General features: G+C 42.4%; 1 protein-coding gene across 2 annotated transcripts in view; it reads left to right on the top strand.

The window, feature by feature from the left end:
• Window positions 1–4,298: 4,298 nt before the first annotated feature.
• Window positions 4,299–13,559, top strand: part of PDCD6IP (programmed cell death 6 interacting protein) — a 57,352-nt gene continuing 48,091 nt past the window's right edge. For both annotated transcript variants that reach the window (XM_057706775.1, XM_057706774.1), the window contains exon 1: window positions 4,299–4,661. In XM_057706775.1, the coding sequence (XP_057562758.1) occupies window positions 4,453–4,661 (209 nt within the window). In that variant the 5' untranslated portion in view covers window positions 4,299–4,452. The remainder of the gene's footprint in view (window positions 4,662–13,559) is intronic.

Raw genomic sequence — 13,559 nt, 5'->3', positions numbered from 1 at the left:
GGATCTTAGTTCCCTGACCAGGAATTGAACCCACGCCTCCTGAAGTGGACGTGATGAGTCTTAACCACTGGACCACCAGGGAAATCCGCTCCATCCTTAATGTTATTAATTTCAGCAAGTCTATTCTACTCCATGCCTCATTCCCTCTAGGTCCCCCTGCCATGACCCCCCAACACCCTTATGTTTACCCTGAGAGAGTGGGGTAAGGAAATGAGGACATCTCATTTACCTTTCGCCCTTCACTTTCTCTCTCTTGGACTCTTCCTCTCAGCACCCAAAAGGGCTTTCTCTTTCCTGCATTGCGGGGACTTTCCTTATGTCAAATCCTTGTCCTATTTATTCTCTCATTTACTGTAAAAACTCTTTGTTACAGTCTTCTGGGCTCGGCTTTGATAAACTTCTTTTCTCAACAAGGCTTTGCTCCTTCCACAAATCACAAGTGCTTACTTTCAGGCTATTGTCTCAAAATGGACTTGAAAAACTCTATTTTGAAATTCAAAGCTGTTTTCAGCAGGGTTCTGTCCATCCAAAGAGGTTGATTTCCATTGGTTCAATCAGTGGGGGTAATGATGGGCCCACCAAAACCAGGGATTATCAGGGAGGAGAAATCTATTGATTTAATATTCTCCAAAATGCTACACTGCAGATACACTCTAAGAACATATTTTATGGCGCTCATTACACAGATGGAAAATCAATGTTACCAAAAGCGAGTTTGGAAACAGTGAAACGTATCCTTGGAAAGCATCACAAGGGCTCCCTAACATCCAGTTCTCCCTTCTCTCCTGGGCATAGAGAAGACCACCCTTCCTGGTCTGCATTCTGCAGTCTGACGGAGCCATGTGAGAAGTTCTAGATAGTGAAAGGTAAAGGAAGTGAGAGGGCGGAGGCAGTGAACAGCTGCTGTGTGATGCTACAGATCTCTTCTTCCTCTGTGAAACTGGCGTCTCAAACTCTGATATCAAACTAGTCTGAACGATTGAGACACTGCTTGGAGGACAGCTAACCTGGACAGCTGCTTGTCTCACAGAAGACTTTGCATGAGCAAGGAACAAATGTTTATTATGTTAAGATGCTGAGATTTCAAAATTGTTTATTATTAGAACATGAGCTAGCCCACCCTTATATACCCTCTTTCTTTGGCCACTGGCCTAATGCCTAATTAATGAGGGTAACTGCCATTGAGGGAAAGTGTGTTGTTTTGATAGTAGAAATCTTTTTAATTTTTTTTTAAAGAGTGAAACTAATTGACATTCAAAAATATTTACTGAGTTGCCTACTAAGTGCCAAGTGCTAGAGATGTAACAGTATACAAAATAAACACAGTTTTTGCCCTTACGGAGCGTACATTCTAGTGGGAAAATCAGAAAAAAATCAACTAACAAAATACTTGCTGGTTAGGATAAGTGCTATGAAGCACATAAACAATGGCTGAGTTAGACATTAACAAGGGGGGAATCTACTTTGGATGCTGTGATGGGGAGAAGACATTTTTTCCGAGATGTGAAGAAAGGGGTAAAGTATTCCAGGTTGTATGAGGAAAGAATGATCTTAGTGAGAGTCTGAGAAACTGAAATAAGACCAAATGTGGGGCTTCCCTGGTGGTGCAGTGGTTAAGAATCTGCCTGCCAAGCAGGGGACGTGGGTTCGATCCCTGCTCCAGGAAGATCCCACACGCTGCAGAGCAACTAAGCCTGTGTACCACAACTCTTGAGCCCATGTGCCACAACTACTGAAGCCTGAGCGCCTAGAGCCCGTGCTCCACAACAAGAGAAGCCATTGCAGTGAGAAACCTGTGCACTGCAATGAAGAGTCGCCCCCACTTACCACAACTAGAGAAAGCCCATGCACAGTAACAAAGACCCAATGGAGCCAGAAGTAAAAAAAAAAAAAAAAAAAAAAAAAAAGACCAAATGTGACTGTGCAGTAATAAATGAGGCACAAGTGGCAAAATGTAAAGTTGGAGAGACATGCAGAGATAGATCATGCTCCACTCGATAAGATCACCTTAACCTTTCCTTGATCCATGCTACACTTAACTGCATCTATGTTCATTTCCATTTTCCCTTCATCTGCCTCAACAAATGATATATCCCTCATCTTTCTGACAGTTAATGCCTCCTCTTGTACCCTCTGGGCTCTGGCAACCCTTTCCCATCCTCTTTTCATGCACTTGGCTCCTCAGCACTTCTGAATCTTCATTCTCTCCCCAGTGGATCAGTCCCGTCAGCCAACCTACAAAATACTATCTTCTCTCTTAAAAAACACATAATCTGATATTATATTTCCTGACAGCTTCTGATCTATTTCTATTTCTTTGTGTTCCTTTCTAGTCCCAGAAGCTTAAAATTAATTTGTATGCTTACCGTTGCTTCCCAAACAAGATCTCTTCTTGGAGCTTGAATCTCATATATCCAATTGTCAATTTAATGACTCCACTTGAATGCTTGGTATAAACACTTTCCATCCTCTGGGCCCATCAGTGGATTATCCATCATTTTGTTTTGTTTTGTTTTTTAAGTATATCAGTAAATGATTCCACTGATGGCTCAGATGTTCAGGCCCCAAATCCAGGAGCCTTGGCTCACTACTGCTAATGTTAGCTTTCATGGTCTCTTGCCTGGATTTCTGAAATGGTCTCGTGAGTCGGCTGCCTGCTTCTACCTTGCCTTCCTCTAATGCATTCTCTACACAGCACCCAGAATGGCTACTTCATTTATTTTAACCTGGAACATTTTCACTAAAATACATTTTTAAAAATTTAAAAAATTGTGGCCAAATAAACTTTTGTAACAAAAGTAGTATATATGCTGTAAAAAAATTACACAAAAAAGATAGGCAAAAATAAACAAAATAATGCATTTCTACTTTCAAAGATTATAACTGCTAACACCTTACGGTATAATCCTTCTAGATCTTTTTTCATAGCACATAAATACAAATAGGTGCATTTTATAATCAAAATGAGATATCAAAACACGATATCGTAACATACATACTGTCTTGTGACTTGTTCTTTTCAGTTAATGATCTTCACCTTTTCAGGGAATACATTTTCATCTCATATTCAGTCCACCTATATTCAAATTTCTTCAGTTGTCCTGAAAATGCATTTCATAGCTGGTCTGTTCAACTCAGGGTTCAATCCAGACTCTATATCCCTCAAATTTCTTTTTATAGAGCAGCAGCTTTTTTCATAACTATAAATTTTTAAAGAGATGGGGTCAGTTATACTGCTGAATGTTCCACCTTCTGGATTTGCCTGGTTACTTTTTATGGTATCATTTAGTTTGCTCTTGGGTCCCTTGTATTTCTTTATAAATTGTGTGTTAGATGCAAAGAAGTGACAGATTCAGGTTAAATATTTTTGCCTGGAACAAATCATAGATGACGATATTGTATACTTCATATGACATCACATCAGATTGATGCACAGGGTGGCCTTTTAAAAATGTATCGATAAATTATATCATGTCACCGTTGTTTAAATGCCATGTGTAGCTTCCTCTCCACTTATTCTACAATACAAATTTTGTAACTTGTCTTACAAGGTTCTGAAAGAGTTGATGCTTGTTTACTCTTCCAAGTTTATTTCATCCCATGCTCTAAGTTTTTGCCACACTTTGCTTCCACTCCCTGAACAGGAGAAGTGCTTGCCCCCTAGAGCATTTGCCCTTTAGTTTGGGAGGCTCTCCCCAGTCACTGCTCTCCCGGCCCCTCTTCCCTTCTCCTAACGTCAAGCATCTTCTCAAACTGCAGGTCTTTTAAAGCTCACCTCCTCAGAAAAGCCTTCTCTAATTATTTAATAATTATTATTGTTTAAACTAGGTTCTTTCGAGGGACCCTCATACCCTACATGCCAAGCACCCTGCTTTTTTGTACCAAGATACTTTTTTGGTCCACCTTAATATCTGCGTCCTTACCTGACAGTGAGCTCACAATAGCAAGGACCTTGCCTACTCGGCTCACGGTGCACACAGTATTCGCACACAGCAGCCCGCCGAATGAATTACCGTAGGTCACAAGAGCCTTGAGGCTGCTAGGTCTTGGACGGGTGGCCGCAAACTCGCGCAGGTGGCAATAACAGGAGTATTTCCCCGGGAAACTGTTGCAGTGGTGGAAGAATTATTTTCACTTGAAAGGACTCTGTCCACCTGCCAAGGCAGCACGGAGGAAGGAGAAAATTCCGCCTGTGGAGAAAGCCGGCACCTTAAGGATCAGCCGAGACCCACCGCAGACCAGGTGAGCGGCGCCAGCGCCCGGACTCCGTCACGTGATCGCGGGCGACGCGCCGACTGCGCCTGCGCGGGCGCTCCCGGAAGTGGCCGGAGCCGAAGTACAGGCCGAGCGCACGTCCGTCCGCCCGTCCGCCGGCCCGGTCCCCCGCGCGCCCCGGTCCTTCGTCGCCGTCCCGCGGTCTCTGCGGCCCGGAGGGCGGCCGAGGCGCTCGCCATGGCGACGTTCATCTCCGTCCAGCTGAAGAAGACCTCGGAGGTGGACCTGGCCAAGCCGCTGGTGAAGTTCATCCAGCAGACGTACCCGAGCGGCGGGGAGGAGCAGGCCCAGTACTGCCGCGCGGCGGAGGAGCTCAGCAAGCTGCGGCGCGCCGCGCTCGGCCGCCCGCTGGACAAGCACGAGGGCGCGCTCGAGACGCTGCTGAGGTGGGCCTGGGGCCGGGCGCGGGGAGGCCGGCGGCGGCCTGCCGCTCCCCCGGCTGCCTCCGCCCTTCCTGCCGCGGCCCGCGCCGGCCGCCCCGCCCCGGCTCGGCCAGGCGCGTAGGTGTGGTCCGCGTGCCTTCCCGCCGAGCGGGGCGGCCCCGCAGGCGCCGGGGACCCTGCCCGCTTGCCCCCGCCGCCCGCCCCCCGGCCTTGGTCCGCCGGGGAGCAACGGCCGGCCGCGTCCTGATCTCTCGTGCCATGCTTACCCACAGCTAGTTTCCTTCACTTTTTGGGGGGATGGGGGGGGTCTCTGAGACTCCTCCATTTCCCTGTTTTTACATCACCGCAGAACTTTCTTGGCCAGGTTTGGATTTCATAATCGTAGTTACTTGAGGGAAGTGGTAGAATGGGGACACTGGGACCCATGTTTATTACTTCCTACACTGTCCACTTTGAAGTGAGCCATCTTCCTAGGTTCCTCGTAACCGAACAAGTGGAGAATTCCATAGGTTAGGAGCTGCCATTATTTGAAATTAAACTTGAGTGACAGAACGTCCACGATAGGTTGCTTTTAATCAGTTTGTTCACAAACAGGTACGCACGTATTGGAGTAAATTGGTTATCTTAGCAAATCTTTATTGAGCTCAGGCTGTATTTAATGAGAGTTCATTTTGTACTGCTTTACAGTTAGGATGGCAGAACATTTTTATAGCTATTCACAGTTAAAAAAAAATTCTTTGGCCTACCCTGTTAATGATCTGATTTTCTGTGTGTAACATGTTCTCCTTGTTTCACAGGAAAAACACAGCTGTGTTAGGATGCAAGTAGGAGCAGCTCACGTTAAACTAGCTTAGTAACTGAGAAGTCAAGGAATATTGCTTCCTTAGCTTTAGGCAGTCCTGGAGATCATCCTGCCTCCATGATGATTCGCTCTTAGGAGAGCTTTGTTCCTGTATTGGGAGAGATGGCCACTAGCTCTCCTGTAATTACAGTGGTCTTAACACTCAGGATCTTACATAAGAGTACGTTTCTGCTGGGCCCTGGCGAAAGTCCGCGGAGGCCTCTGATTGGGTTGGCTTGTGCCCATGTATGATGGTGGGAAATGGCCTAATTTGATTGCCCTCGTCTGAGTCACTCTGCTGGCTTAATTTCTCCATGCAGCGTGGATTAAAGTAATGTTAGTTTGAACTGGGGAAGAGCTGGTTCTCTAGAAGGAGGATACTGAATAGATCGCTTGGAGAGATTAGGACCCCTTGGTATCAGTTTTAAAGATAAGACTGTTGGGTTGCAAAGATCGTTAGCTCGATACTTAGTATAAGCTTTCTAAAAAGTTAACCATTCTTTAGAATTAACACAGTTAAAAAAATCTCCAAAGCAATTCTTATGTAGACACGAGTAGCACTCAGTAAGGATTTTTTATTAGTAATATTAAGAAAGCGTGAGTTGTGGTATAATGGACACATGAATACATTAGGTTTGATCTCATCCCTTAAGGAGTGTGTAGTCTTCAGAGACTAACAGATGAGAGAATAGTGAATAGTGATTCTGTGAAGTTTAAAACTTCATTCGTTTATTCGTTTAGTCTTTTCCAAGGTCTAAATGTGAGAACTGTTCCTAGGTTCTAGGGCTGTTTCAGAGATAGTCACTTTGACACCGTTTCTTTAGTGATCTCACATTAGCACATTCTTTCAACAGCTATGCTTTTTTCACATCTTGCTCTTCTAGTGGAGTTAGGGTAAGCTAATAGTTATTAGTACAGCCTATTAAATTGTATAATGGAGGTATGTACAGAAGTACCTTTGATACGCATGCTGTAAAAATCAAACAGTTCTGGGGTGTTCATCCAATCAAGGAGAATATCTTACTTTTAATAATTCTATTTGGGTAATTTGTAAACTGAACATTAATTTACATATTTTAAACTTAATGAACTTTTCAATAAAATTTTTAAAAAAGAGGGTTTAATCTAATTCCTAAAGAATAGAAGCTAGCTTGGTAAGTACTCATACACAGCTCTACCTATAGGTCCAGTGATGGACTTGCCTTTTTATTGTTGCTAATTTTTAGATGAGCTATTAAAGTTTTCTAAAATATACATTTTTGTGTTATAATGTTGAGTGAATGTCAGCCTTTGTAAAGTGACGTTAATTAACTACAAATTGATTGGGAGAGCCTTGGTAAATAGTGAATTTTACACTAGGTGATCAGATGGGAACCCTGCTGGTTTTTTTTGGGGGGTGGGGGGTGGGGTGGAGGGGAGTTCCAGATACCAGCTTCCATGTCTTTTGTGATGATTAGTTTCTTTAGAGAGAAAGCTTCCAGTCTCCTTCCATGAAAAAGCCTGGTTGTCAGCTGTCTGAAATTTGATCGGGGGGGATGGAAGTTGAGGATCTCAACAATCATGTGTGCAGTTTTTTATATTATCTATTTTAGTTTTATATAGTTTATGTTGCTGTGTTAGGGTTGAAGTCATCTGCGTGTGGTAGATCTCAAATTATCAGTGAGTTAAATTACGATTTTCCTGTGTGAAAAGTTGGTGGATGGGTAGTTCTGGTAGCCTAGGGGTGGTGTAGTAGTTCTGTGAGGTTGCTCAGGCTCCTTCCAGTGATCTGCTCTGTAAAACCTAGAGTCCTTGTTCTCAAGGTCCAGATAGCAGTCATATCTAAGATTTAGACAGGAGGATGGAGGGAGGGAGAAAGGAGGCAGAGGGCTCAGCCTCCAAGATGTTTCCTAGAAACTGCTCTGGAACACCCTGCTCGTATGTTATTGGCCATTATGTGTGTCCACATCTCATTGAAGGGTAGGATAGGTAAAGGGATTTTTTTGTTTTTTAAATTTTTATTGGAGTATAGTTGCTTTACAATATTGTGTTTATGCCGTACAGCAAAGTAAGTCAGCAATACATATACATATATCCCCTCTTTTTTGGATTTCCTTCCCATTTAGGTCATCTCAGAGCACTCAGTAGAGTTCCCTGTGCTATACAGTAGGTTATCGTTAGTATCTATTTTATACATAGTATCAATAGTGTATATATGTCAGTCCCCATCTCCCAATTCACCCCCCCCCACCTTGATATCCATATGTTTGTTCTCTGTGTCAGTGTCTTTATTTCTGCTTTGCAAATAAGATCATTTATACCATTTTTTAAGATTTTACATATATGCCTTTATATATGATATTAATAACTCTTTCTGACTTCACTCCGTATGACCGTCTCTAGGTCCATCTACAGCTCTACAAATGTTTCGTTCCTTTTTATGGCTAATATTTCATTGTATATATATATACCACATCTTCTTTATGCATTCCTCTGTTGCTAGATGTTTAGGTTGCTTCCATGACCTGGCTATTGTAAATAGTGCTGCAGTGAACATTGGGATGGTTGTGTCTTTTTCCCCCCTTAAATTTTCATTGACTTATTTATGTTTGTATTTATTTAGTTATTTATTTTTGGCTGCGTTGAATCTTTGTTGCTGTGCATGGGCTTTTCTCTAGTTGTGGCAAGTGGGGAGGCTACTCTTCATTGTGGTGCGTGGGCTTCTCATTGCGCTGGTGGCTTCTCTTGTTGTGGAGCATGGGCTCTAGGCTCTCGGGCTTCAGTAGTTGTGGCACGTGGGCTCAGTAGTTGTGGCTTGTAGTCTCTAGAGTTCAGGCTCAGTAGTTGTGGCGCACAGGCTTAGTTGCTCCATGGCATGTGGGATCTTCCTGGACCAGGGCTCAAACCTGTGTCCCCTGCATTGGCAGGCAGATTCTTAACCAGTGCACCACCAAGGAAGTCCCGCATGTGTCTTTTTGAATTATGGTTTTCTCTGGGTATATGCCCAGTAGTGGGATTGCTGGATCATATGGTAGTTCTATTTTTAGTTTTTTAAGGACCCTCCACACTGTTCTCTATTGTGGTTGTATCAGTTTACATTCCCACCAGCAGTGCTAGAGGGTTCCCTTTTCTCCAGACCCTGTCCAGCATTTACTGTTTGTAGATTTTTTGATGATGGCCCTTCTGACGGGTGTGACGTGACACCTCGTTGTAGTTTTGATTTGCATTTCTCTAATAGTGATGTTGAGCATCTTTTCGGTAAAGGAATTTTTATTAACAGCAGGCATATACCCAGCTAAAATCTGGGGGTCTGTTAGGAAGGAAGAAGGGGAGATAAGGATGAGGTGATTAGCACTCCCAACAACCATAGGCTCTCAGTCTCCTTCCTCTCCCCTTAGCTGTGCTTGATTCCCACCTGAGCTCAGCTTGCTCTCCCTAACATTTTCCTGAGAGTAAACCTACCCTCACAGTAGAGGATCTGGGAGCCTAAAGGTTTCTTCCAATGATTTTTCAACTGCACCTTCTCTTTCCCAGTCTCACACTGGATTCTTGTCTTCACCGGTACCTCATGTTTCTTAATTCAAGTCCTGTCTGGCTTCTCTGCATGATTTGGCTCCCTTCTGTCTAGGCAGTTAGATTTCCAGATTTCTCTGCTTCATTTATTCACTTTTCACCTTTTAAAAAATTTCATTGAAACTGCTTTTTATGCTGTTGTGCCCTTTCCCGTTCTTTTTGTCCTTGTGCGTTTACGCCTTTTAAATTTTTTATTCCCTTTTTAGTGGAATTTTGGGAGGGAGCAGAGAAGGTTGTTTATTCAGATCTGTTTGTTAAGCAGGAATAGGGTATTTTCATTTTCAGCTTTGTACAGTGGTTATATCAGTTTACATTCTTATCAGCAGGCAACAGGTTTTTATTCCTCCACATCCTCAGGAATACTCACTGATTAAGAATTTAAATAACTTGCCTTTTGCTAAACTGATGGATGAGAGATGGTATCCGGTTTTAGGCTGCATCCCTGATCTCTGAGGTCCAGCATTTTTGGTTGGCTGGGCACTTAGTTTCTTTTTCTGTGAATTGCCTGTTCTTTTTCTTTGCCTGTTTTCTATATTGTTTGCTTTTTCCTTACTGATTTTTAAGAGTTATGTACATTTTTTGGCTATTTATCCTTTTTCCATTATGTATAGCACAAATATCTTTAAATCCGTTTTTTTGTCTCTTAACGGCGTTTATGGTATCTTTTGTCACACAGAAGTCCTTGCAAAATGTTTTATTCTCCTCATAATCTGTTGTTACAATTTTTCCTATTCCTGATATGCATGTGTTGTATATGGCTCCCCCCCTTGATCAGCTCTGCTAAAGGTTTAGAGCTACGTTTTTCTTTTTTTAAAATCAAATCTGCTTTTTTTTTTTGGTGTGTTTTCTGCTTTGTCATTCATTTCCTTTTTCCTCTTTTTGTATAGAATGATTAGCTTTTCACCTTTTTTGTGTTTCTTCTACGTTTATTTTAAGATGTATGTTTTCTCTAAATCTGCTTTTGGTTGCATCCAACTGGTTTTGGTATGTAGTATTCTTGTTGATATTTTTTAATAGTTTGTAATTTTAGTTTTCCTTGAGTCCTTTATATAGATTTTGTAAAATTTCTAAATAGATTTGTGTGTCACTTTTTGGGGGGTTAATATTTAGTTTGCTGCATTATGGTAGTGTCTTTTTCATTTGTAAAATAAAGTTGGTGGAAGTAGTTTCATAATTTCTGAAGTTTTATTCAAGCACTAGTGTTTTATAGATCAAGAAAGAAAATATTGCTGCTCTGTTTTACTTCTCAGCTGTTGCTTACATTCTGATTGTTGGTTAGGATATTGAGATACTATTAGCCCTAATGACGTTGCTATAATTTGTTAATCAACTAGCATGGAGGCTATAAAGATATATAATACTTGACCCTTGGTCTCAAGGAGTATCTATATCAACCAGACCTTAATTTGGCTCAGTAATTTTATCCTGCATAAATGAATAAACATGAAAAGTTAAAGGAAGATTTAAAATCTTTGCTTTTCTGTCATCTGACTTTTCTAATATTTAATAAATAAAATAGCTTGTCAGGACTTTCTTCATTCTTTGTAATGCTAGGGAGAATCTTCTGTCAGAATCTTCTGCACACAGGAGGTATAAGCCACACAGCTAACTTTGTGGTAGAGTTAGACTAAGATCTTGACCTCTTTACTCCCTGACCTTTACTTTCTGCCATACTCTGCTGCAGCAGTGCTTCATTAGGGATTCTTCATGAGATAAATTGGGCAAAGAAAGAAGTGTGAAAATAAGGTTCGGGAGGCATCTGTTAACTCTGATCAATATCTGGTCCAGCTCTCTTGTTTCTGTCTGGCTGGTGGGCAGCCTTCAGTACTGGCTGGAGCTGGTGGGTTATGTGAACTTGCGTCACAGTATCACTTTGCCTACTGTAGATTGGTTATTCTCCGTCTCCTCACCTTCCCCCTACAAAAACTTTAAAGCTAGAATTTCTAATGGGAATTTGTACTGTGCTTATCACTGGTATATTAAAAGAAATATATTCATTTCCCTTTTTTTCCCATGAGATTTTAAAAGTTGAGTTCTTAGATATTTGTGCTAAAGTGATTGAGTTTTATGAAATACTGGAGAACATGTAAAACACGTCTGAATAGTTGCAAAATAAGAATCTGTAGCTCTTGTTTTTCCAACTTGTGCTATGTGTCCAGACATTATTTTAAGCTTTGAGTGTATATCATTTGTCCCTCATGCTTAAATGAGGTTTCGCCCTCACTTCACGAAGAAGTTAGAGAGGTTGAGTGACTTCCATGCAGTCTCACAGCTAAGAGTTGATGGAGTTGGGATTCAAACTCAAGAGTTGTCAGGCTTAAAAGCCTGAGCTCTGCCCACTGTGGCATCATACCTTTTTATGTTTAGGATTTTATAGTTGATTAAATTTTTTTACTTATTTTTAAAATAAAATTTTTAACAGTGCAGATTCTTTTTTTTTTTTTTTTTTTTGACTCTGGTGTAGCGTACTGGCTTTCCCTCTCCCCACTTGTGGAAAACTTGCAGCCTAGGTCTAATTTGTTAGAGGTGTATCGTGGGCTAGAATCTGCTGATTGAGTGAGGCATATTTAAATGGTAAAGAGGAGGGTGTGGTAGATTCTCTTGTTCTGCTCTTGTTCCCTCTCTAGAGAACTTTGATACCTGAGATCTAGGGTGAACTATGAGGGGTCATATGTGGTGGAACTGTATTGAAAGAGGAGCTTATTTTACTTGGTACTGTAGGGACAGCATTTTGCCTGTGGTACCTGCAGTTAGCAATGGCTATTTTCATTTGAAAAGCATTAGTTGTTCTCTTTGTTGGAATTTACTCCGTATTGTATTGATTTCCAATGACTACCATACTGTACTGTTTTGTTTTTTTCATGCTTATATTACTTATGATATAATTTGTCCAAAGACAGCTCTTTTAGTTTGAGGATTCCATCACATAGCTTCTAGTCATTTAAATACAGGATGTAAATGCACTGTTACCCCACACAAGTCAAGTTTTAAGAGCTGACCCCAAAAGCTTTGGAGTAAATAGGGTAGGTATAAAAAATTTAGTACATTTTATTTAGCCTCTCTTTTTTTAACTGATCCATGTGCAGAGCAAGTAGCTTCATCTCCTCCTACTTCCTTCCTTGCTCTCTGTAGAGCAGAGGTCAGCAGGCTAAGGCCTGCCCAGCTGCCTGTTTTGTGTGATCCAGGGCACCACTCTAGCAGATTGGTGCTGTGAGCCTGGGAGACCTAGCTGGGGTGCTCCCCTCTGCCCTGTCCTCCCCTTTACTCCCAGTGTTTGCCTCCCTGGCTGTCGCCGTGCCTCACTGCTGCCCAGGGCTTGTTCGGGTGCCCTACACATTGGATTTTCTGCTTGGCAGTGGCTTGGCAGTGGAAGGTGTGATCTCATACCGGGACTTGGTGACTCAGCAGATTGCCTGGTCTCCTGTCAGCTGTGCCAGCTGCCCAAGTTGAGGTGGCTGGACTCTGGCAGGAGAGAAGGGCGTGCAGGAATTTGAGAGTCACTGGGGCAGAGAGTGAAACTGACTGGATTAGCCACTACCCACCTCCCTCCCCTGGGCTTCTGGCCACCAGACTGGATACTCTTCTCTCTCGCCACCAGCCTGGATACTCTTCTCTCGGAGAACGTCTCCAGCTAATGGCAGTTAGATAACTGTGTACCTAGTGTTCCCACCATCTGAGATGGCCCAGCCTAAGTAAAAAGTTACGGGGCAGGGCAGGAGTTTTTTCTCCTGTTAATATTATAACAAGTACCTCCATGTTGTCTTGATTTTGCCTTTTGTTTGGCAAAGGCTGAAATAACCCTTTTCAGAAAACATGTGCCAGTCCCTGCTCTAATGCCCCGCTGGCCTCCTTGCGGTGCTGGTGTGCCCTTAGGTACACGGTTGCCTCAGGGCCTTGGTACTTGCTAGTGTCTCCTTATGGGCACGTTCTTTGGTAGCTCCTTCTGATTCCCAAAACAGAGAATCTCAGGTTTTACTTTTCACAGATTAAAAAAAAAGTTGCTTTTTAAAAACTTTGAATTTTACTGAATCCTTTGTTTGGAGCTAGCAATGAAACAGAGCAAATAGACCCAGTTTCTATTAGAATCCTTTGAGAGAAAAGACATTAAACAGAATTCCACAAATAAATATATTACCAATTGTGGTAAGGTCTGTGAGGGAAAAATTCAGGGGCCTAAGATATTATAAATGGAGAGGGGAACTAATTTAAAAAGCAGTGAGATCGAGTGCCCCTGTCATTTCTGCCACCACGGTGGATCATCTCTTAACTGGATCACTGCAGTAGCTTCCTGATGTGTCTCTACTTCTGCCCTGGCACACCTGCCAGTCAGTTTTCTACATTGTAGCCAGGGTGCCTTTGTGAAAATACATTAGCTTGTTTTACTCTTGTTCAAACCCTCTGGATGGTTCCTCTTACTCTGTAGTAGAAGCCAAAAGTCTTACAGGCTGCACTCAAGGCATCATTACTTCCTTGATTTACTCTCCCAGCATTTTCTCCTACACATGCTC

The sequence above is a fragment of the Hippopotamus amphibius genome, chromosome 13 (assembly GCF_030028045.1).
Source record: "Hippopotamus amphibius kiboko isolate mHipAmp2 chromosome 13, mHipAmp2.hap2, whole genome shotgun sequence".
Lineage (NCBI taxonomy): Eukaryota > Metazoa > Chordata > Mammalia > Artiodactyla > Hippopotamidae > Hippopotamus > Hippopotamus amphibius.
This window is presented reverse-complemented; position numbering and strand designations above follow the sequence as displayed.